This window comes from Vicugna pacos, chromosome 11, assembly GCF_048564905.1.
Source record: "Vicugna pacos chromosome 11, VicPac4, whole genome shotgun sequence".
NCBI classification, from domain to species: domain Eukaryota; kingdom Metazoa; phylum Chordata; class Mammalia; order Artiodactyla; family Camelidae; genus Vicugna; species Vicugna pacos.
Genome location: NC_132997.1, coordinates 88,792,488 through 88,814,653, shown reverse-complemented (window position 1 = coordinate 88,814,653; position 22,166 = coordinate 88,792,488). Strand labels below are relative to the sequence as shown.

Below are 22,166 nucleotides of genomic sequence, written 5' to 3'. Positions count from 1 at the left end.
AGGAAAGCTGTTCCCAGGGGTTGGTGGAACGTGGAGGGAAAAAGACAGAGCTCTTTAGGTTTTGCTTCCTTAATTTGTAGGAAGGGTTTGAACCGAGGTGACATTCTGCTGGTTCTAAGATATGGTTACTGTAGAAAGTCCCAAGGAAGGAGGGGGAAAGGGTGGGGTATTCCGCAGACACCTGGCCAAGGAGGAAGGGAAATCTAAAGGCAGTGAAGAAGGGACCAGAGATGGAGCTGTTTCAGGCTCCATCTCTGCACCAGGCGTCCCTTCAGAGGTCATCCTAACAATCAGATTCTTGGGGCTGTGAACTTGGAACCGTGACAGTCGTCAGATCTCGGTCCAGCTGGGTGCCGGAGTAGGACCGTCTGCCGGAGGCCATTGCCACGTCTCTTTAACTAGTGCTGACACTGGGAAGAGGTGACACACTGTAAACAGGAAACACTCTTATTTGCAGAAAAGATGGTGTTTGAGAACCAGCTCTGCCTCTTAGCCTCAGAGACCAGGAGTTTGCAGTCTTTCCGAGATCTGCATTCCATCAGTGCTCTTATTAGCTTAGTATGTATCTTTAAATTCAGTATCTGGATATGCTGTTCCTAACATTTGTGAAACGTGTGAATGAATGCAATAGTTCTCTCTCTATTGAAATCACTGTATACATTTTAAAATTAAAACAATAAAAAAAAGTTTGTGTGCCACCTAAATAGTGTCCTATACACCACTGGTCCCCAGCCTCACTTTGGGAAACATTACAGGCAATCTTAATCATATGATGGGTCCCAGAACTATTTGCTTTGGTAACTTACATCACCTCTGCTTTTTACGGTTTTGTTTTAATAAATATGCATGTAGTAGTTCCCATGGATCAAGTATTGTCCTAAGCACATTATATATGTGTATATAGACACACACACGTATGTATGTGTGTATATATATATATGTATAAACTAATTTAATTCTGACAGTAACCTCATGAAGTCAGTGCTATAATATTCCCATTTTTCGGACAATAGACCTGAGACACAGAGGCTTGATCAGGAGAGGAGGAATCAGACAACGGCTTGTTCCCCTCTATGCATTTTAACTGGCTGCACTGTAATACCTAAATCAGACCACTTACCTTTTTGTTTCTGGTAGTGAATGTTATTCATTCAATAGAGAGTCAACCAGTTCCGAAATTCTGGTTGAACATCTGGCAGATGGAGGTGCCAGACTGGTTCATAAACCAGCATAAAGAAAGGTAATGATGCCTATTCTGACACCAACTGGTGTCCTGCAGAAAAGCTCCATTCTGACGCCAGCCCCTTGAGTGAGCACAGACGCTGCAGGTGGAGGGCACTGTCCCCAACCAGACTGTCCCCCTTCAGATGCCAGCCGTACCTCCGGAGTCCCCAGGCCACCTGCTCTTCTGACCCACTGGATACAAAGTCAGGTGTTCCCATGACCCCCTCAGTTTCAGTTCACTAGAATGGCTCAGATCTCAGGAAAGCACTGTATTTACAGGTTTATTGTAAAGGATATGAATCAGAATGAGCCAAAGGAGGTAATACTTAGGCTGAGGTCTGGGAGGGTCTCCAGCGGAGAGCTTCCTTGCCCTCTACTTGTGGAATTCCTGTGGAATCAGGGGTGCCACCTTCCCAGCACGTCAGTGTTCATCCACCAGGAGGCTCCACTGAGCCATGGTTGATTCAGCCACTGGGCATGCGACTGAATGCAGTCTTCCCTTCGTATCTGCTCCCTGGAGGTCAGAAGGTTGACCTCAACGTGGCTCAGAGCCCCAACCCCTTGACCCATGATTGGTCTAACGATAACCATAACCATAATCTTAGCCAAAATCATGACCAAGGCACTCCTGTCATTCATGAACTTCCAGGGATTTAGAAGTTATCTCCCAGGAACCAGGAACAAAAGTTAGCAGAACTTTAATTTTAATTCTAGGGACATACTGTGAAACTTCTCATAAGGAAGCTGGAGTTGAAATTTTGAGCATGGCCTCACTTCCCCACTTACCAGCGTCACGAAACCTGGGGCAAGTTACTGATCCTCTCTGCCTCAGTCTTCTCATCTGTGAAATGAGGATGGCAGTAGGAGGGCATCATTGGGTGTGATGAGGATCAAACGTGGTCCTGCACGTCAAGCATTCTCAGGGCAGTGCCCAGCTCAGAGGTGATGCAAAGGAAGTTTTCGTCTAGCTGTGAGCTTCAGGGGGCTTTTGGCACTTGGGTATCCCTGGCCCCTTTGTCCCACCTTCAGTAACAGAGAAGTGCAGCAAGGGGCCAGGCTGAGCTGTGCATTGCTCTATGGGTGGCCCCTGGGGCTTTGCACCTGTAGAGCAGGTGAGGAAAGATGAGGCCTTGTCCGAGTGATGGTTTTAAAAAAGAGTTCAGTGGATGCTTCTCCAGGGGAAGTCACTTGCTTCCCTGGCATTCTTTGCTGAAGCTGGGCTGCACACTGTGCACAATTTTGGAAACTTCAATAAAAGTTGTTTAGTGACCTCTTGCTATGCTATGAATACTGAACCGTTCCCCAGGTCAGGCTTGCTCCATCTCGGCCCTGTTGGCCTTTTGGCCTGGTGAGTCTTTGCTTTGGGGGCTGTCCCGTGCCTTGTGGGATGTTGAGCAGCACCCTGGCCCCTGTCCTCTAGATGCCACTGGCCCCTTCCCCCAGTTATAACAACCAAACATGTCCCCACACATAGCCACATGTACCTGCGGGACAGAACCGCACCTGGTTGAGCACCACTGCCCAGGAAACGAGGGTGCCTCAAAACCCCCTTTCCTTTCTCCTGACATGGGAATGGGGGCTCTTCAGAGTCTTTTCAGGTCTCCTTCTACTTACGTGGTAAGGAGCTTAGGAGATGTAGGAGCAGATTGCTGCATTGGACCAAATCTTGCCCAAGTCGTGCCAGCAAGAGCAATGAAAAGGGGCTTTGGTGACCACCGAATGCTCAGTCTGGGACGTTTGAACAAGTTTTCCCAAGGAAACACCCCTCTCAGAATGAGACCCGGAGAGAGAACCATTGGTGATGTTGACTGTGGCTCTCGACCTGGTTCCCATCACCCGGGGACCTGCAGGAGACCGCGGGGCCTCACGGCCTCACCCTTCTCTGAGTGATGGTCTCACCTGCCCAGAGCCTGGAATGAGTGCCCTGCAGGTGACGTGTCGGAGGAGGCTCTTGCCAGACAATCAGAGTGGACGGAAGTGCTTCTACCTAACCACGGTTGGGTTTCTCACACATGGACTTTGAGGATGGGGGAGTTTTAGGAGGGGCTGGGATCAACTGGACCGCGAGGCCAGTGCCAGGCGGGTCAACACCGAGCCCTCAGCACATGTGCAGGATGTCAGCGACTCTGACTTCTGGAGGCCATTTCCTCGGTGCTGCATGTTATTTGTGCTGCTTGGTTTACGGTTTTTGTGAGGTTTCCACCATCATTGTATTACACAATGTTTCCGAGCACCCACTGTTGTTTTTGTCTCATAGAAAAAAATTCCAGATCTTGGCTACATCTCGCGTTTCCCTTGCATAATGCTCTCCTGCTGAGAGAGAGTTTGTGTCCCCACTCCAGGAGAAATGAGCTGGAGGGGGTCTTCCCCTAGCAGCAGTGGGAAGCTGCAGGCCCCCCACCCAGGCTGCTTCTGGGCTCCCCTGGCGGCATCCCGGCAGAGCTCTGGAGCAGACTACCAAGTGGCCCGGGGCCCCGTGTGGTGGGCCCGGCTACTTGCAGCGTGGAGAGGCTGCCAGTGGCCTCCTAGGACTTAATCTTCCCGGCTTTAGGTGCCAGCAGATGAGCTCAGAGGGAAGCTGCATCCCAGAATCCACCCACGTTAGCCCTGGGAGGAAATAGACTATTGTAAAAACACTTTTTGAAATAAGTGCTTATAGAGCGTTTTCAAAGCCCTCCATCCAGGAGAGTGCTTGAATTCGGGGCTCACGATTGGGTGCTGCTCTGTTAAGGCTGCCACACGGTCCAGTGTGCCAGAATGCATTTTCAGCTGGGTATTCAAACCCTACTGGTACCCCAAAAATAGGGATTTCGTCTTGGAGGCCATGCCTCCTAGTCGGTACGTGTGCGTGTCGCCCTGTGTCACAGAGTGCAGTGTCATAGGCTGTGCTAGTTTGCTGGGGCTGCCATCACAGCGCACCACAGACGGGATGGCTTAAACAAGAGAAGTATACTTCAGTTTTGGAGGCTGGAAGTCCAAGGTCAAGGTGTCAGCAAGTTTGGCTTCTCCTGAGGCCTCTCTCCTTGGCTTGCGGATGGCCACCTTCTCACTGTGTCCTCACATGGCCTTTCCCCTGTGTGTGCACACCCTGGTGTCTCTCTGTGTGTCCAAATTTCCTCTTCGTATAAGGACACCAGGCAGACTGGATGAGGGCCCGCCCTAATGACCTCGTGTTAACTTAAGCACCTCTTTAAAGACCCTGTCCCCCTCCACAGTCACATATGTGACCCCCAGGGACATCCTGAAGTGCTAAAGGTTTAGGACTTCAACATATGAATTTTTGAGGGACACAGTTCAGCCCATAGCATACAGGTAAGTGGCAGGTACTCAGCAACAAAACGTTTGACATTAAAAAAAAATCTCACCTATGGGGTGACCTTAAAGGGAAAAGATTGCTATTACCATCAGCATTTCCTCCATCCCCAGGGCCCTGCTAAGTGTTGCCTGTACAGCCTTGGAACGTGAGAAGCTCTGGCTGTTGGCTGGTTCTGTGGTCTAAGGAATGTGGGGAAAGGCACTGCTCTCAGGGGACAGCTGTCCCGCCCAGCCTGCAAACATCAGGTGTTGTCTGCCTTGCTGAATCAGATGCTATCAGATTTCCGGCTTCTGCAAACGTAATTCAAATAATGATTTCTTTGTGATTGGCATATTTGCATTGTAGCAAACTTTGGTTCAACATATTGTTAGAATACACAATACTGTAATTTAAGATTATTTTATCAGCAGTAAAGGGTTTTATAATTCATTTAAAAAGTTGTAATGGGCTTGAGCATCTTCAGTCTAGTTTAATAATATAGCATTTTATAGCTGGCTGTAAAATTTCAGATTACGGTTTTAGCAAGTGTGCAATTCCATTTTATCATTTAATAATTGTTCAAATGAAGGAGCATGTAAAGTTCCTGAAAGCCGATTTAATGACTTAGAAAAATAGCCTTTATCAAAATCTATTGTACACCTTTAATGAACCCAGATGTCACCTTTTCAACAAAGGCAGATTGTGGCATCTCTTTTTCTCAACCACAAAGCCTTGCAAACGAAGCACACAGAGTATCTCCGAGTTGTAATTTCTCTTCTTTTTTCCCTCTTTTATCCCTAATCTTCTCTGGTTAGAAGCACCTATTGCCACCACCAGGTGAGCCCCAGCTAGGCCAGAAGAGCTTCATCAGGAACAGGAAGTGAATTGGTTTTCTCTTAAGAAGGTTTTTTTTTTTTTTTTCCAAATGGCTCTTTGATCTCACTGCTTCAACCCCAGCTCTTAACTCTAATAAAGTCTGTTATCCATGCCTCCAGATAACCCTCACTTCGCCATTCTGTGAATTAAGTGGTAAAATGGGGAGCCCTACATTGTCCTATAATTGTACACTATCATTACGCATAATAACAGTGTTAGCATATCACATCGGGCAGAAGGCTTTATGTCACATTGTCCTTGAAATTAAAGCTCGTGTTGTATTTCTGGGATTTTCCGGGGTACGTTGTCAGGCAGCTACAGGTGGTGAAAGAGGAGGCCCGGGGCCAGGTACACAAACACGATTACTTACCATGGAGCACGTCGCGCATACCCCGGGAATGCTGTCCTAGGATGCTTGGGCGCAGTGTGCTGCTCAGGTGGACCAGCTGTGGCTCAGAGCCCTGTTTCTGATACAGAGGAATGGCAGTCAGTGGAATTCCTGTGTCGCTGGACTCCATCCCCTTGGAGGTGCAGTCCAGGGACTTGGGGCTCACAACCCGTTTCTTCTCTTTGATTTAAACAGCTGTGTGTGTTACATGGATGGCATGGGAGGGGAGGCTGACTCAGAACTGCCTGCCTGAGAAGGAAGCAGGGGAGAAATCACCTGCAGGTGGTGCAACCCCTCTCTTGCATGACCCTGAAATGATACGAGCTTCCTGCTTTCCTGGCTCCCATCAGCGCTCTAGTTGCCTCACCCTTCTTTATCAGCCCCAGAGAATTTCTAGTGGAAATTTGGTGTTGCTTGGGTGCAGCTTTCCAAATGCTACTGACTTTCCATCCCAGCGGCATTTGGGTATCTTTTGCCAGGTCATGGTCATCTCAGCAGCAGAGCCACAGTGGGAAGGCATTCCTGCTGCCCAGGGACAGGCATTGGCTCCAGGCTTCAGCTGTTGTCCTCATGTGGTCCCTGCCCCAGCACATGGCACCCCCTGCCTTATAACGTGGTGGTGGGGAACACTTAGTGATTCTGAGATCCTATGGAGAATCGAGGCAACACCATCATTTATTTTACTCCAAAACCAAGCTCACCTTCAGATAATGTAACTCGAACATTGACTGTGCCGGTGCTTGACAAGGGATCATGCAGACAATGGGCGAGCAGTGGCGTGGTTATTTCTCAAAGTTGCTTTTTTAAGAAAAAGGGACTGCGGTGCTTAAGAGTAGAAAATATTGAAGGATCAGATTTCTTGCTACAAAAAAATCAAGCCCTCCTTTGGACTACAATGGAGAGCAGTTTAATCTCCTTAATCCTTGGATTCATCATCTGTAATTTGGGAGTAATGAGAACTACCACCTAGGAGGGCTGTGATAATTAGACAAATTAAAATTCTTCCAACATAATAACCGGGCCTCCAGCACAGTGACTGTTTTATCATTCCTTTCTCCCCCTGCTTGTTCTGTGCTGACCACGGGACAGAAGGAGCCTGTACGCAGGGGCCATTTGTTGACTTTTACCCCCAGATTCACGTGGGGAATGAACCTGGGCCTCACACTGGATGTGTGCCCTGCGGAAGTGGCTGAAGTGGAAGCAGTTCTTTATGATCACCCATTTATGATGTCTTCTCCTAAACATTTTTTTTTTGCCACTTTTCTCCCAAACTGAGAATAACCACTTAACGACGGGAATGGGAAGACTAGGCCCCCTCAGTGCATCCCAGGAAAAGCCATTAGGCCACCTGCTCCTGTGGTCCAGAGGGCAGTGAGCTGGCCCATCAGAGGGATAGTAATTCAGCAGTTGGAGAATTGCTTAACCCAATTGCTGGGTAATAAACATGCTTAATAAAAAGGAACAGGACGTCTGCACCATCTTGGCTATAAATATGCTCTGTTGTTCTGGGTAACCTATGAGAATACCTCTGAGCACACTTAGATCACATACTATAAATAAATCCAATTTCTTGTATCCCCTCCTGACCTCCATCCTTAGGACTCTAACCAGCCACGCCTCCCTGAATAATAGTCTCGGCCTCGCGCTTAAACTCACTTGTGGGCGGAAAATGGCTCTGGTTCTCTTGGGGGTGAGGTTCCAGCAAGGGCTCCCCTCCCCTGTGCCCCTCATATTTGAGTCCCAGAGGAGTCACATCATGGACCAGACCATCTAGAGAAGAAGCCGAGGACGTTGGGCAGTGAGAAGATACACAGGTGTTTTCCCCAGAGTGCCTGTCCCTTGAGTGCGGGGACTTCAGGTGTGACATGAGGGGTGCCCGCCTCTCAGGGTGGGAGGGAGGCAAAGACTGTCTGGCCCGGCTTGACCTCTGACCCCTCAGCAGCCCCTGGGTTGGCTGCAGGCTGCCTCGGGGGGCTCTGTCCCTGTGGGCCCTGTCCACGTGGGCTGTGTGACCCCGGGCTTACTACTGCCCCTCTCGGAACCTCCCTCAGGTGTCAGCAGGGTAACGGGAGCTACTTCTAAGGGTTGATCTGAGGACCATGGAAGATAACGTGTCCCGTGTCTGGCGCGGAGGCGGTATGCATGGGTTTTAGAAGAGACTGAAGTCAAAGGGATTCAAATCTCAGCACAGCCATTCTGACCTGTGGGGGCTTGGGCAAGTCTCAACCTCTCTGAACCTGTCTCCTGATCTGCACACGAGGCGAGTGCCCCCCTCAGAAAATCATTTGAGTCCATGGGAGTATTGAGTAAAATGTGGACGGGGTTGTTATCAATGGAGGCTGTTAGTAACAGTCACATCCCAGTCACTGTCACTGTTGGTCTACCTTGGTTTTCCTCTGTTTTCCAGAATATTTTCCTCTGTCTACTGAAAGCACAGTTTCTTTAGAAGTTTTCAGATTTTTCGCTTCCCGCTCGTTTTTTGCAGCACCATGAGTGCGCCATCTTCTCAAGCAGGGAATGAACAAAAGGCCCAGGTCCGTGCTGTCTCCAGACCTGGCGTTTTAATCAAACCTTAGTTACCACCATAAGTCACCGAGCCATTACTGGGCTGCACTCAGCTGCACATAAATGCACAGGAGAATGAGAGGCTTAATAAATATTATCTGATGGTGATGAGGACGCGTGTCTGATGAGATCGGCCTCATGCGCTTCTCGTCGGAGACCGCTGCTCTCTGCGCACTTGCATTTCCAAATGCACATTTTGCGAAAACAAATGTTCCCTCTTGGGGCCGTCCCCCTGGCTACCTTTACAGCAGGATCACTGAGTGTTTGCTCTACCAAACACTTCCCCAACCCCAAACCAAAACATCTTTCACACATTGTTTGCCATAATCTTATTGGTAATTGGGCATAATTTTCTCAAATGCAGCTCGTAATTGCTTCGTGTCTGAATATTTTTCTCACCAGGCAAGTTAACCATGAACAAAAACACACAGTTCTCTAATGGAGCTGGCAACCAGTGTTTGCCCCAACTTGGGGAAAAGCAAAATAGTGTAAGATGATCTTATGAAGTTAGGGAAAGAAGAAAGGCCAGCCTGAGTGCCGGGTTGAGCTCCCTGCCGTAGACAGTGTCTGCACAAAGAGCTCCCTGCCAGCCTGCCATTAGTGTTGAGTTACAGGAGCAGAGCTGCGGACATCCTTTTACGGTGTGTGGGAGACGGACAGGCAAGCCCGGGGGACTGCTGAGCTAGTGGAGGACTGTTGGTGTAGCTTACAGGCCTGTATCTCTTTCATTGTATTCATTTTTAAATCCAAGGAAACACAGAAGATCACGAGCCAGTTCTATTCAATATCACGTTCACAAGCCAAGCTAGCTTATTAAGTTTTTGCATCTTTCCCACCCCTGCTGGAATCCAACAACACCCAGCATCGGGACCATGGAGAGGCCAAGAGCTCATCAACAGCAACTCGGATTTTAAAAGGGCTTCCTCCCCAAGTATGACGTTTGCTTCTCACAACACCTCTGTGAGGTGGGGAGTAGGATGGGGGTCATTTATAATCACAGTTGAAAAGCCAGGACGTGTGTTCTTTTTATCATACCATATCAATCAAGCCGGGACCAGGAGCAAGTTCTAAATCATAGTAGGAGGTCTCTTGACTGTCATTTAGCCAACTCACCAAAAAGTCAGCCTCTCCGCCATTCCCCTCCAAACATCAGATGCCCAAGGCAGGCTGAATGCCCCAAGCCAGCAGGCTCTCTCCTGCTCGCCTGGCCCCTTGCTCTCTCCAGTGAAGACGCAGGCTTAAAAGATTCAGGTGCGTTTGTCTTCAATCTTTGGGTGCTGCTGTATTTGGTATTTTGCTTACATAATTGAATTAAATATTACATGAACGACTGAAATAGGAACATAAAAGAAAGCCCATTTGTTTCAATGAAAATTAAGTTAAATATACATTAGAAATTCCTTATAAAAAAAGAACTTTGGATTAGGTGTGGGCAAGATAACTGTAAAAGACTGAGAAAAATTGTAAAAATGTAGAAAGATTCTGCACTGAGATTCCCCAGCGGGTATCAAGCAATTGTCACTCCTGCTTTAAAGAAATGAAAACTGGAAATTGTAGATTGTGAATCGTAGGCATAGGTCATGCAGAACATGTAAGTCAGGGAATTCCAATCAGCAAACTGTTTCTTTAAAAAACTTTTGTAAAGAAAGTGACCTTGGTCATGTATCTGAAAATCAGTCAGAGAGTGATACTCAAATTTTAAATTAAAATGTTTGATATAGTGCATCCAATGGAATATTATTCAGCCTTAAAAAAGAAAGAACCCATGTAATATGCAACAACATGAATGAATCTGGAAGATGTTATGTTAAGTGAAATCATCCAATCTCACCACCACCAGCGCCGCACGCACACGCACACACGCACACACACATGCACACACACACACAATCTGACCTCATTTCAGTTCACTGAACTCCAGGTGTTAGAGGCCTCGTCAAAACAGCCAACTAGGATCTGAGCCTACTCTTCCTTGGGTAAAGAGGCATGATTTCAGGCCTCCAAACCTTTCCCCATCCCCTTCTCGTGACCAGGCTCAGCCTGCCGGGAGGCTGCCAGACTAACTAAACTTGGCACCCGGTGGGCCTTCCTAAACCTGTGCTGAGTGAAATGTCTTTATGAGGCCTTCATAGAGCTTAATGTAATGCAAACCTTTTGGCTGACATTCAGGCAACATGCAGACACATTGTCTTGGAGGAAGCAAGTAGAAGAGACAAGGCAGAAAACCTGCCTGTGAATTATCTCCAACTCCCCCAGTCTCACTCTTGCTCTCCTCACAGCCCCTCGGCCCCTCTCCAGCCTGTGCCTGGACCCGTGGGGCTGGCAGAGATCGGCGTGGAAGAAGTGCATGCCCTGCTGAGCACGGCTCTGAAAGACGAATGCCCAGGCCCAGCGGCTCAGTGTAGAGCCCTTATTTACGTGGCCACTTGTTTTCCGCAGCCGACTTGACTACACATTATTCAGACCGGTGGTTGCAAGAGGTTGTTAACAAGTTCGTAGGAAAAGCGAAAAACACCAGGAAGGTGAATTTCAAAATAGACAGTGACAGGGATTTTAGAAAGACTGACTAACTGCTTGTGACCAGACCAGAAATAAAACCTCCTCTGGCTCTCCTAGATCCACCAGGAAAAATCCAAAAAGCTGAAGAGTGTAAGACTACAGCACACTGGACACACCACCATTACTTAGCTTGGATTCACTAAGCAGGCACCTTCTTTTTTTCTTTTTATTTGTGTGTGTAGAAATTAATTTGGGCAAATATGTATCAAGAGCACAATAGAATTGTTATATAGTAAATTCTACCCATAAAAGTCTATAGTCGGGTGAATCTATTTTATGACAATGCAATGTGAAAAATGAAAACGTAATAAATGATTACTTTGCTCAGTTAGCCTTCAAATTAGGTACACACCCATCTTATGTTTTCTTACAAGAAAAGGTAAGATGCGGAGTTTTCAATTGAGAAATGGCTTTGAGTTCTGGACTATTTCAGAAACAACTCATGCGACGGTGTTCCCTAGCAAAGGTCCAATTTGTGCTACAGAAGAGACTCGTATGCTAATAAACTGGTATTGACAAGTGTGATGGATGCAGCTTGGTACTTACTGAGTGCTGGAGAGCAAAGTTGATTGCATTTTACAGTCTGTGTATTTCTCTGTTTATTGCTTGTATTCTGTCATTAAGCAAACAGGTTCTTAATATAGCAAATCTCTCTCATCAGTAAAGCAAGGGAGAAAAGAACCAGAAGCATCATTAATTATGACCATTTGGCTGCAGCCTGGACAATCTGTTGCTATTGGATAGAGCAACTTCCTCTGGTTTTATTTTCTGGAGGTAGAGCAGAAACTGGCTTTTCTTTTACATGGAGGAGAGTAGAGAAATGTTCCATGCCCTGCTGGCTGACAGCTGCCTAGAAACCCGAGATGAAACACTGGCTTCTCTACAGAAATGGAGTCCTGGGGCGGCAAAGGCCAGGCTCCGGGTGGGAGCACTATTAAGTCATCAGTCCCATAAACAACAAGCATGCAGCTCCAAAGCCTGACCTGACCTGAGGCTCGGGGAGAGCCCACTGTGGGCAGAGCTCATGTGTGCATGCGGTGCCGGTTGAGTGGGATTGACCGAGAGCTATGAACTATGTGGGTGCCTGGGCGTCCTGTACAGGAGAGCCTTGGGCACCAGGCAGGCTTTCCAAATGCCAGTCACAGGGCTAGGAAGCAGGAGAGTCATCAGTCTGACTCCAGGTAACAGAGGTTAACAGCATCTAATGCATTTATTAACCCTCTAGTGCCAGGGACTGGCGAGGTCTGGCCTCGCAATTATAGTGCCGTGGAAATTCTATTACGTGACGAGCCTGGACCTGGGAATTACTGCCAGTGACAGTTTTATAATACTGCTGGGGGACAAGGCTTTTGAAGAGTCTAAAGAGCAGGTTCCCTGGTTTTCCAGAATGGTAACAAAGCTACTGGTTTGGGGACGGGCTTCTCCAGTATCCTTTTCACCTTCTCAGGATGAAAACCTTGTGGGACTGGGTTTTCGTGGTGGTGTTTCTTGACTCTGACTTGGGTAGCTTCCCCTATAACCACGTAACTATGAATTAGCTGTTATGAAATTCTCTTTCATAGAAGAGATTAAATAGTTTATTTTCCGGCATGTTGCAACAACGGTGAAAGTGGACTCTTAGAAAAAGTGAAATCCATTCTCTTCTCTTCTTCTTTATCCCTCCCTTTTTTATGGGATATCATATTTAAAGCTGCAAGCTGTAAGGATTGGTGTCTAGGTAGGTCTGGGCTGGCCACACCCTATGTTGGGCCCCTGCCTATTCTGTTAATGAGCAGGGCTGGAGGGCTTGCCAACAGAACTTGTTCCATTATTACACGCTTGGTTTTACTGGTTTGGGACTCAGTGATACGAGGTGCTTTTCCAGGTTCTAACTTATACCTTGCAAGATCCCAGAAGTTGTTTGTTTGTTTGTTTGTTTTTAATTTTCCTGGGACCATCCCAATTTTCATCAACTGAGACAATGCTTACAATATGTAAATGCTCTTTGCAGGAGATGAAGTGGGGGATGCCCTGTAATTTTATATGCTTGCATTTATCATACCTGACTAGCAAGACAGTGATAGCTTGATGGTGTTTTCACAAACGCTCAGGATAAAAGCCTTTAAAATGTGGAACCAGCAGGTCGCTCAGGCTTCTGAAAGTGGGCTCTGGATCGGCATAGCTAGATTTCTGACCCTCAATGGTCACTGGAGGGGTTCACACTGCATACAGGACTTATAGACACGCTACCAGCTAGACCCACACAGGCCTGGATTCCCAGGCTCTGCCCCTCTGTCTGCAGCTTACCAACTTTAGAGGCACCAGACAACCAGCTGGTGCCTTTCAGTCCAAACAGCAGACCTCCTGGCCCTCATCTCGTAATATGCACCCCGGGGGTTGGTGTGGGATTTTAAAAGATCTCCTATCTATGTGCAGTCCTTCGATTCTTTTACCCACGTGCTGCCTGCCCTTCCAACAACTGCTAACACCTGCTCGTTGCTTTCTGTTCACACTCACAGACCTTACTGTGGTTCATGCGAGGTTCACATGGAACTCGGGGCTGCTCCGCTCCGTCTCTGCAGTCCAGGGGCTTCCCCAGCCCCCCAGACCTCTGAGTGGGAGGCTCGGTGGAAAGTTAATACACCACGTGAGCAGAGAATCTCAGGGCCTGGGTGCGTGCACTGCTAAGCCTCTGGAGTGCTGAGTGCTTCTGTGGGTTGGGCGGCTGTTTGACAGGAGACAAGGCGTTTTCTCAGAGCATTTGCAGAGGCCCTGGCGGCACATGGTTGCCCTCACTCAGCAGTTCATCCAGAGTGGTCCTCAAGGCCAGATGTGCTTGGAGCTGCTGCCCCCAGCTTTAGGGGAGCCCATGGGGCTTCAGGGACACGAGGCCAGAGGCTGACCGTTTGCTTTAGGGAGAGGCCAGCAAGATGCCTGCTTTGGGGGAAGAAGAGCCCGGAGCCGTCACAGACTCGGCGCTGGTCTCAGTGGCGTTTCCTGTGTGATTGAGCAGTCATCCCAGCCATTCTCAGAGCAAAGGCAAGAGCCTGGGAATTCTGACCCGGACACGTCTTCCCTGTTGTACGACTGTAATCCTGTGCAGAGTTGAACTCTCCGTGACCAGTGAGGACCAGAATTCTACCTACACAGAGGCAGAGTCCACTTCAGAAAGTCAGTTAAGGTAGAGATCTTTCCTAGCCCATTGGTGGAAGCCCCTTTCTAACCATGGAACAGATGGACATTTTATTAGTACTTCAACAGGTTCCCAAAATGACTGAGACGTGTAGCTAGTGAGTCCCTCCGAGGATGTACAGGATGAGTAAAACCCTGCAGGTTGGCGCTAGTCATATAGAACAAAGGAGGCAGGAGGCCCACTCGGCCCTCAGATCCCTGTAGTCTGGGACACGGAGGTGCAGCTTAGTTGTGACCACAACACAGGAACAACTTGAAGGCATAATGTGTCCTATGCTAGTAGCCAGGCTGCCTTCTCTGCACATGTCAGCAAACTTCTTAGTTATGCAAAGACCCTTAGCAAGGGTTTATGTCTTTTGTAGATCGTGGCCTAGAAAAGACAGAATGTGATGTTTTAGGGCCATTTTGGTGTCTGGGCACAATTCCAATCTTGAACAGAAATAAAATGGGCAAAGTTCTACATATTCTTCTCTGCAGGTGACAATGCAGTGGGCCAGAGTTGCTATTAATATAGATTATAAGTAGGCTTCTGAGTAAGGCTCAATCCCTCTTCTGATTTGCCCTCTGATCTTCTTACACATAACATTTAGTGACCTTTGAACAGCCTGGGGATGCTTCACAGTGTCTTTTTCTTGATGCCTGTTTAAAGGTTTCTATTTCATATTCACAGCTGGCATATGCAAATACAGGTAAAGATTATGATGCCTCCGAAGTAGCATTATGGTCAATAAATTACTCCTTGGGTGAACATGCTGTCATTTCAGCCTAGCATGTCTTCAGCAAGTTGCAGAAGTCTTCCTGCAGCAGGCGGGCTGCCAGTGCCTTCCCACAGAGCTGGCGGCCCAGATACTTACAGATTCAAGTGTGATGTTTAACCAGGGTTGTCCTGTTGGTAAAAGAGCTCTCTGTCTTTTGCTGCTGAAGGGCTCCTCTTTTCAGGGGGTGGAGGTTACGGGGGGGATTCTTCGTGTGGACTTTGGGGGCGGGTAGAGCATGAAGAGCCAGGGATGCCAGGATTGCCTGGAGAAACCCTGGACAGCGGGAAAGGAGTTTTAGAGACCTGTCTAAATCCTGACCCTCCAAGTAAATCACCGTGCGACCTCGGATAAGTCACTTGAAGTCTCTGTACTCTCATTTGCTTTCCTTTACAAAACAAGAAAGCTGTATTGGGTCAGCAGTCTTTGTTGTCATTATTTGAGCAATGGAATCTTTCCTCCAACTCAACTCTCAGGTCGAAGCCCAGGGGAGACGTGCTCCAGTTGTGAGGAAACAGGGGACTTAGAGGCCTCATAGCTCAGGAACTTGTAACCGCCCTGGATGCAGTTTGAAGATTGGTGGACCTCGGAGCTGTCATGCCCTTCATGATTCCTGGAGGGGACCTGCCCTGTGCCTTAGCCCCCAATCCCTGGGTGGTTTACCCACTAGAGGGCAGCCCCATGAACCCAGGCACCGCATGCTTTTTGTCATATCACCCTGGGCTCAGCATTGGAAAATAGTCTGGTGCGTGCTGGTGGATTGGAACAACTAATAAACAAATAAACAAACACACAAGTTCAGGATGACCTGCCTCTGTATTACTAATAAATGAAGATTTTTTTTTAATGGTAACATTTTTACCTAGAAGGCACTACCTAAGCATTAACGTTCGGAACTATGAATGAGTTCAAAATGTAAATGACTCCGAAACTTTGTCCTTTATAACCTGATCTTGGGCTGCCCCTACCAGCCAGAGCAGTGGCTTTGAAATGTGGCTTTGAAATGGGGCAGGTCCAGATTGAGACGTACTCCATCAAACACCCCAATTTCGAGGACTTTGTATGAAAATAAAGGAACGTAGAGTATCTCATTAATCACTTTTTGTATTGATTCCATGCTGGAATGGCAATATATGGCATTAAAGAAAATAGGTTATTAAAATTTTTTTCACCTGTTATCTCTTTATTTATGTGATTTACTAGAAAAATCTGAATTTATGTGCAGGCTTACAGTTGTAGCTCAAATATTTCTATCAATGGCACTGCCCTCGACAGTTGATTACTAGATCACCAGTAATTACTCTTCCATATTATATATTAGTGATTTTGTGTGTATGTTTGTCTCTTCCCAGGCACAGAAGCTGAAATCCAATATGTCGGGCAGTACACACCTCTGTCTTTCTGATGTAAGTTGTTTCTTTCTGAGTCTCGCTGCATTTATAGAAATAGCCTTTGGGCCCCAGGGACAGGATATGATGTGAGGGGCTCAAAGACAGCAAGATTTCAGGTCCAGAAAAAAATCTGAGTCACCTTTGATGTCCCTGTGACCTTTGAGCAAGGTGTAGTCTTCAGATCTTTAGTGCACAAAGGGAGAACCAAGTTTGGGTCCTGGGATCCTCATCTCAGAACTGGACCAGCACAGACACCATTGTCTCAGTGCCACAAGAATCTCTGTGATCACAGTCACATAAATTCATCCAACACAGAGAAGGTACGGAACAACGCTTGCTGCTTACGCGATGTCCTCCATCTACTGCTCCTTTGACCTCCACAGCAACCGGAAGTAGCTAAAGCTGGCCGAGTCACCCTTCCCGATTTACGAGTGAGAGGGTGGATGATTGTGTCACAGCCCTAGCTCACTGTGGCAGGATGTGGCCTTATGGAATTGAGCGGGTGCTGGGGATGGGGATGAAGGAATTGATCTGGGAGAGGGACCACTGTGCTGACTGGGAGTCCAGGAGCCTGGGTTCTGGGTGGGACCCTGTGACTGACAAGCAGGGCGAGGGCCTTCATCTGTAAAGTCTAGAGTTGAGCCAGCCGATGGCGGGAAAGGCCACTGGCTGCTCTGCCAGTCTCCAGTGCGATTCGTGACCCAACTCTACATACCATGAAAGCGTACAAGCCTGGGCGTTTTCTGAGATGATTCTTCCTGCTCCCCCTAAATGATGCGGACACATGGCGAGCGTTCCTCCTCAGGCACTGGTTCCCGGAAGGAGACTGGTTCCATTTGCACACCTACTGGGGGACCTTGGGTATGGGAGTGAAGAATGCTGGGGATACCTGGGCTCAAATCTCTTCCCCCAAGTGGGTTTTAATTCTCCCTAATAGAGAAACAAGAAGCAGGCATTGGCCACACAGTTCATCTAAAGTATCCTGGTTGTGTCACCCAGATTCATGATCCCTTCTTGTAAAAACTACAAGCCAGCAGGTTGAAGTCTCAGGGTAAAATCTTGGGTCAGCTTTGGTGAGTGATCTAGCTTGTTGGGGGTGGGGGTAGGAGAAAGAGTGTGGTTAAAATTATGCCATGATGGAGCAAACACATGCAAGGGATGCTAATGAAAACATTCTTTCTTACAGCGTGATTACGAAAAGGATGGTCTCGCTGGTGCTTCCAGCCACATAACCACAAAATCAATGGCTGCTCCTCCACGCTGCGGTCTGAGCCCACTGCTGGCCCTGGTGGTAACTGCCCTGTCCACCCTATTATCTTTATCTTTGGCAGAAACATTGTAGCTGCATTTAAAAAAAAAATACGGACATGTGAAAAAGACAAACACCAAGTTATCTGTTTCCTGTCCTCTTGTATATCTGAAATTCCAGTTTTAGGAGCTCAGTTGAGACACTGCTAAAACAGTTTCATCCAACTGGAACTTGTTTCTTTCTTTTTCTTTCTGTCTCTCTCTCTTTTTTTTTTTTTTTAAGAAAGCTTCTTGTGATCCTTAGGGCTTATATGGGATCCCCGATGCAGAGCAACATTCCAGACTCAAAAGGCTTTGGGGCATGCTGTATTATAAAGGGGCAGTTTGTTAATTTGGCTGTAAAGCCAGCTGGGGCCAGGTTTTTCAAGAGGATGATGAGGATGAGGGTTTTAACAACTGAACTCTGGCCTTTGCTAGCTAGAGAAGGAGTTTCTAAAGAATCCTCCATAGCTCATGTAGTAACTTTGATTTCTGATGACACAACTGCAGCTGTCGGTACATGGATGCCAAGCCTTTTTTGGTCACAAAGCAAAGATTCTCATCCAATCTTGATGGACTTTTGTGCAAACAAGCTTGTACCAATGTTCACCTTTCTATCTGTACGAGCATTTTCCGCGCTAACGTTTATGTACTGTAAACAGTTCTGCACTCTCCTCCAAAACCAAAAACACCTGTCACATCCAAATGTAGTGTGTCTTCTAGTCAAATCAGAGAGTGAGAGTGGGCGCGAGACTTCACGGAACCTTGATCACTGAGACATTCTCCTGAGCCTTACTGAGAGAGAAGCCCTCAAACTAATAAGAGTCAAATATAGCCGAAGCATCGCTCTAATATTCTTTACACGTATGAGGTTATATGTAGAAAAAAAATTTTACTACTAAATGATTTCAACTATTGGCTTTCTATATTTTGAAAGTAATGATATTGTCTTCATTTTTTTACTGGTGGTTTAATACCAAACACATGGAGCTTGTTTTCCTCTCGTAAGAAGTGTTCGCTCCGAAATTAACTTCACGAATACAGCTCTTCAAAAGCAGACTCTGAGGAGCCTCATGCTTCAGCAGGAAGCTCTGCATCACATTACTGCGGACAGGCAGGAGGAAACGGAGCAGCCAGGCCTTGTCTTTTATCGTTTCTTGAAAGGCAAGTGTGCATACCCGTGAGGAAGCCAGTGGCCACTTGTAAATTTCTGCACCGTCTAATGGCACCCTTGCCAGTTGACACAAGCCAGTACCTTGGTTTTCATGTTACCTGACAAAGGCGGCTGTGACTGGGATGGGAGAACAGGGCGTCCTGCCATCCCTTCTGAAACAGATCCATGCCATGGTACATAGTTCTCTTCCTAAGGATTGTCTTGACTCCCAGCATTGATGGCTTGGCTGCTGTGTAGAGCAGTTTGGTCTGAAGGTCACTGGGACTCTGCTTGCACTGTGTTCTGTGTCCTCCATGATGGACTGTGACTGACTCTGCAAAAAAAGGAGGAAGGTTTGTGGATCAAGAGAGTCACCATTAGGTCTGTGGAGATGAGTCAGTTGGCACAGATACACCGAACAGAGCAGGACTTTGGATATAAGGCATCCAGCTTGTTAACTGCACGTCATCTTCCATCGCATCTTCCTTAAATGAATGGACCCAGGAGGGCACTTTTGAAGTGGAGGTCTGGTTGAAATGGTGAGATTCGAAGTCTACAAGGATCAAGTCCTAGTAGTAGCCATGTTTCTCTCAAACTGAACAGAGACGAGGAGATTCCCACCTTAACAGAGTGCTCAAAGCATTAGCTTCTTCCCACATCAGTAGAGGGGATGGAGGAGGAAACCCAGTGTTCACATCTCATCCCAATTCCCTTTACCCACGGATGTTTGCCTTGTAAGAATTAATCCAATTGCTAGGGTGGGAAGTCTATTAAATTTAAGATGAAGGCATAGTCTTTTAGCTCTATTGGTGTTTAAAGTACATTTATATCCAAATGTTAATAAACATAAATGTATAATACTAAGTACTGAGTTTTTTCACTTCAAAATGTTTTCAAGGGAAATTCATCAAACAGATTTGATGAGCAAAAGGTTTCGTAAAGACTCTTACTTTGAATAAACACACTGAATGTGTCAAAATACTTGGAATTCCAATCATCCCTGAGAGCGTATCTCCGTACAGAGTATATTTTGTTTTAATTAAGGTATCTCTGTGTATCTACATTGGACTAATTGCATATAGGTCTGATTCTATGTAATCTACTGTAGAAAGCTATTGATTACTTCTGCAATAAACAGCAGCTCTAATTAGTTTCAGATGACCAAAGAGGAAATGGGAATTATCCGAGCTAACAAGGGTAGCCTTCGGTGAAGACCGCATGGATGTGCAACACATAAATTAAATTTTGAAAAGCCTCATCGTTCACCAACAACGATCTCATTTTTCTTCAGGGATAGAAGCATCTTAGACCAGATCGTCAGTTGGAAAATAAATTACTGATTAAATAAATGGGGGAGGGATGTTCAGTGACAGCTCATTAGGGAGATCCTTATAAAATTATGCCAAGCAAATGTTTCTGCCATTCGGGGGTGATCTCAGTTTGGCGCGGTGGCCCAGAAACACCGCCATTCATCCCAGTACTGAAGCAGGCAGGTGACTTCAGTCTTTTGCCTATTTGCCTTCCTCTTGCAGTGCTAAAAGCAAAAATGGTTCACTGCTTCCTGTCCTTCAGACCCTGCATCGAGAGTGACACCAAAACACCACGGCTGCCTGCTGAGATTTGGTTATAGTTGGTTTTGCCAGAACAAAAACAGGAACTTATGTCCATGGAGCCCATGGCTCCCAGATCAGGAATAGCTATGCCCGACTCATTTCGGAGGGAAAAAAAAATGGCAAGATTGTCAAACTGATTAGAAGCACATTCAGCCCACCTTGATGTTGACTGTCTTTGAGCGAGAGGTGTCTGAGTGTCTTTTTAACAGAGCACATGAAGGAAGAAGAGCACAATAAAGAGAGGGAATTCAGAACGCCATCTGAATATTTATTTTTCCACATTTGGGTTTTTCTCAAGCCTCTAGTAGAAAAAGCATAAGTTGTTAGTTACATAGGTTATTTTTCATGAAGGGCAGCCAACTGTATCCAAAGTGTGCTAGTAAGAGTGTGGTTTCCATTAAAAGAATTTTTTAAACAATTCGTTACCCTGCAGTAAAAAATGTTTTTAGAAGCTGTGTCTTCAAGCTCATCAGATCATCAAATGTAGGCCAGGGCTGTTCCAGGGCTGCTGTGGCCTTTGATCTGGTCCGTATGAAGAACGCTCCTATCTTGCACATGCTCCGAGGATGGGCCGCCTCCAGCCGCATCCCCATTTCCCGCCTGCTCTTTGTACTCTAGATCAGACACTCCCAAACACTCCATCTGCTGAGCTACGTGAGTGGGAGAGCGGAAGCATTTGTGAATCAGTGCTAAGTGCTGGGAGAAAAGAGATGTAAGAGCAGCGCGAGTTTATATAATTAGCAAATTCTTTTCTTAGAATCCAGCAAAAATGCTTTTCTGTTGTTATTATTTACCAAATTGTGGCCTCGGAGGAGCTGTCTTGGGGAAAATAAGTTTTCATTCATGGAGTCAGACATGCACCACTTATTCAAGTCAATAAACTGGGGGCCAGAAAATGACCGCTTAAATGAATGCACATTTTGTCATTCTCTTTCACTGCTGTTCTTGCCCTCTTGGATTCGTACCCCTGTGATCTGTGTTGCTCCTGCTCTTTGCTAGAACAAATGAAACCGAGTGAGACCCACTGTCTCAAGAAAGGCCAGAAAGCAATGACAAGGGGCAAGAGTGAATTACCAATGGCCCGAGCACAGTGTTGGCCAAACGGCCCATCTGCATGGAGCTTGAGGGGTTTGGAGAGTGGAAACAAAGTCAAGGTGCCACAGGAGGCTGCACACTAGAGGGGAGTGGATCATGTGGTCTGATCCAAATAGGCATCTTGTCCCAACAGAACAGCCAGAGTTCCTTGAAGTATCAGTGCCTTTGCAGGAAGCAAGCCAGAGGTAGTAGCTGGATGACAGAGGAAGGAATTTTTTTTTTTTAAGAAATTCTAAAACAACAGAATAGTTGGGAATTGGGTTAGATACCCTTAGAAGCTATGTTTTTCTCTCATCCCTAAGATAAGCATCTCATGTGTAGATCTGATACCTCTTGACTTTGATCAAGAGGATTATTCTTCGGAAATCCATTCACACTGCAGAGGCCTGAAATCTGTGGGCTTTGCCGCTGCCTCCATCCTGGGATGTATTCAGTGGGACACGTCATTTCCCAAGGATAATTATCTTAAGATATTGGCTGATTCCATTCTCTGTCATACTGATTATTGATAACCCCAGTTCCCACCCTCGTTACTTATTGCCCAAGAATTCACAGTCTCTTCCCATCAATCCTTCATCCCAATCATTCTAAATTTAGTCCTACTCAAATTAATTCTCATTCTATCGGATGCCTGTTTGACACGTAACCCTGGCTTTTTGAAGACAGAGAAGTCTCTCCGAGGAGCCAGGCGATCTGAAGATGATGCTAATCCCGGAGTAGAAAGTTCATCCATCCAGCCCTCCCCTGAGCTCCCTCTTCTTAGCCCTGGGATTGTCTCGTTGCTGCATCTTCGC

At 46.8% G+C, this 22,166-nt stretch overlaps 1 protein-coding gene across 8 annotated transcripts in view; it reads left to right on the top strand.

Moving 5' to 3' along the window:
• The window catches only part of GFRA1 (GDNF family receptor alpha 1), a 196,225-nt gene extending 175,036 nt beyond the window's left edge, over positions 1-21,189 (top strand). For 7 of the 8 annotated variants that reach the window (XM_031682553.2, XM_031682554.2, XM_031682552.2 and 4 more), the window contains 2 exons: positions 16,186-16,239; positions 17,411-21,189. In XM_031682553.2, coding sequence (XP_031538413.1) covers positions 16,186-16,239; positions 17,411-17,566 — 210 coding nt within the window. In that variant the 3' untranslated portion in view covers positions 17,567-21,189. The remainder of the gene's footprint in view (positions 1-16,185; positions 16,240-17,410) is intronic. The other variant, XM_072971954.1, reaches the window with a different exon arrangement.
• Positions 21,190-22,166: the final 977 nt, after the last annotated feature.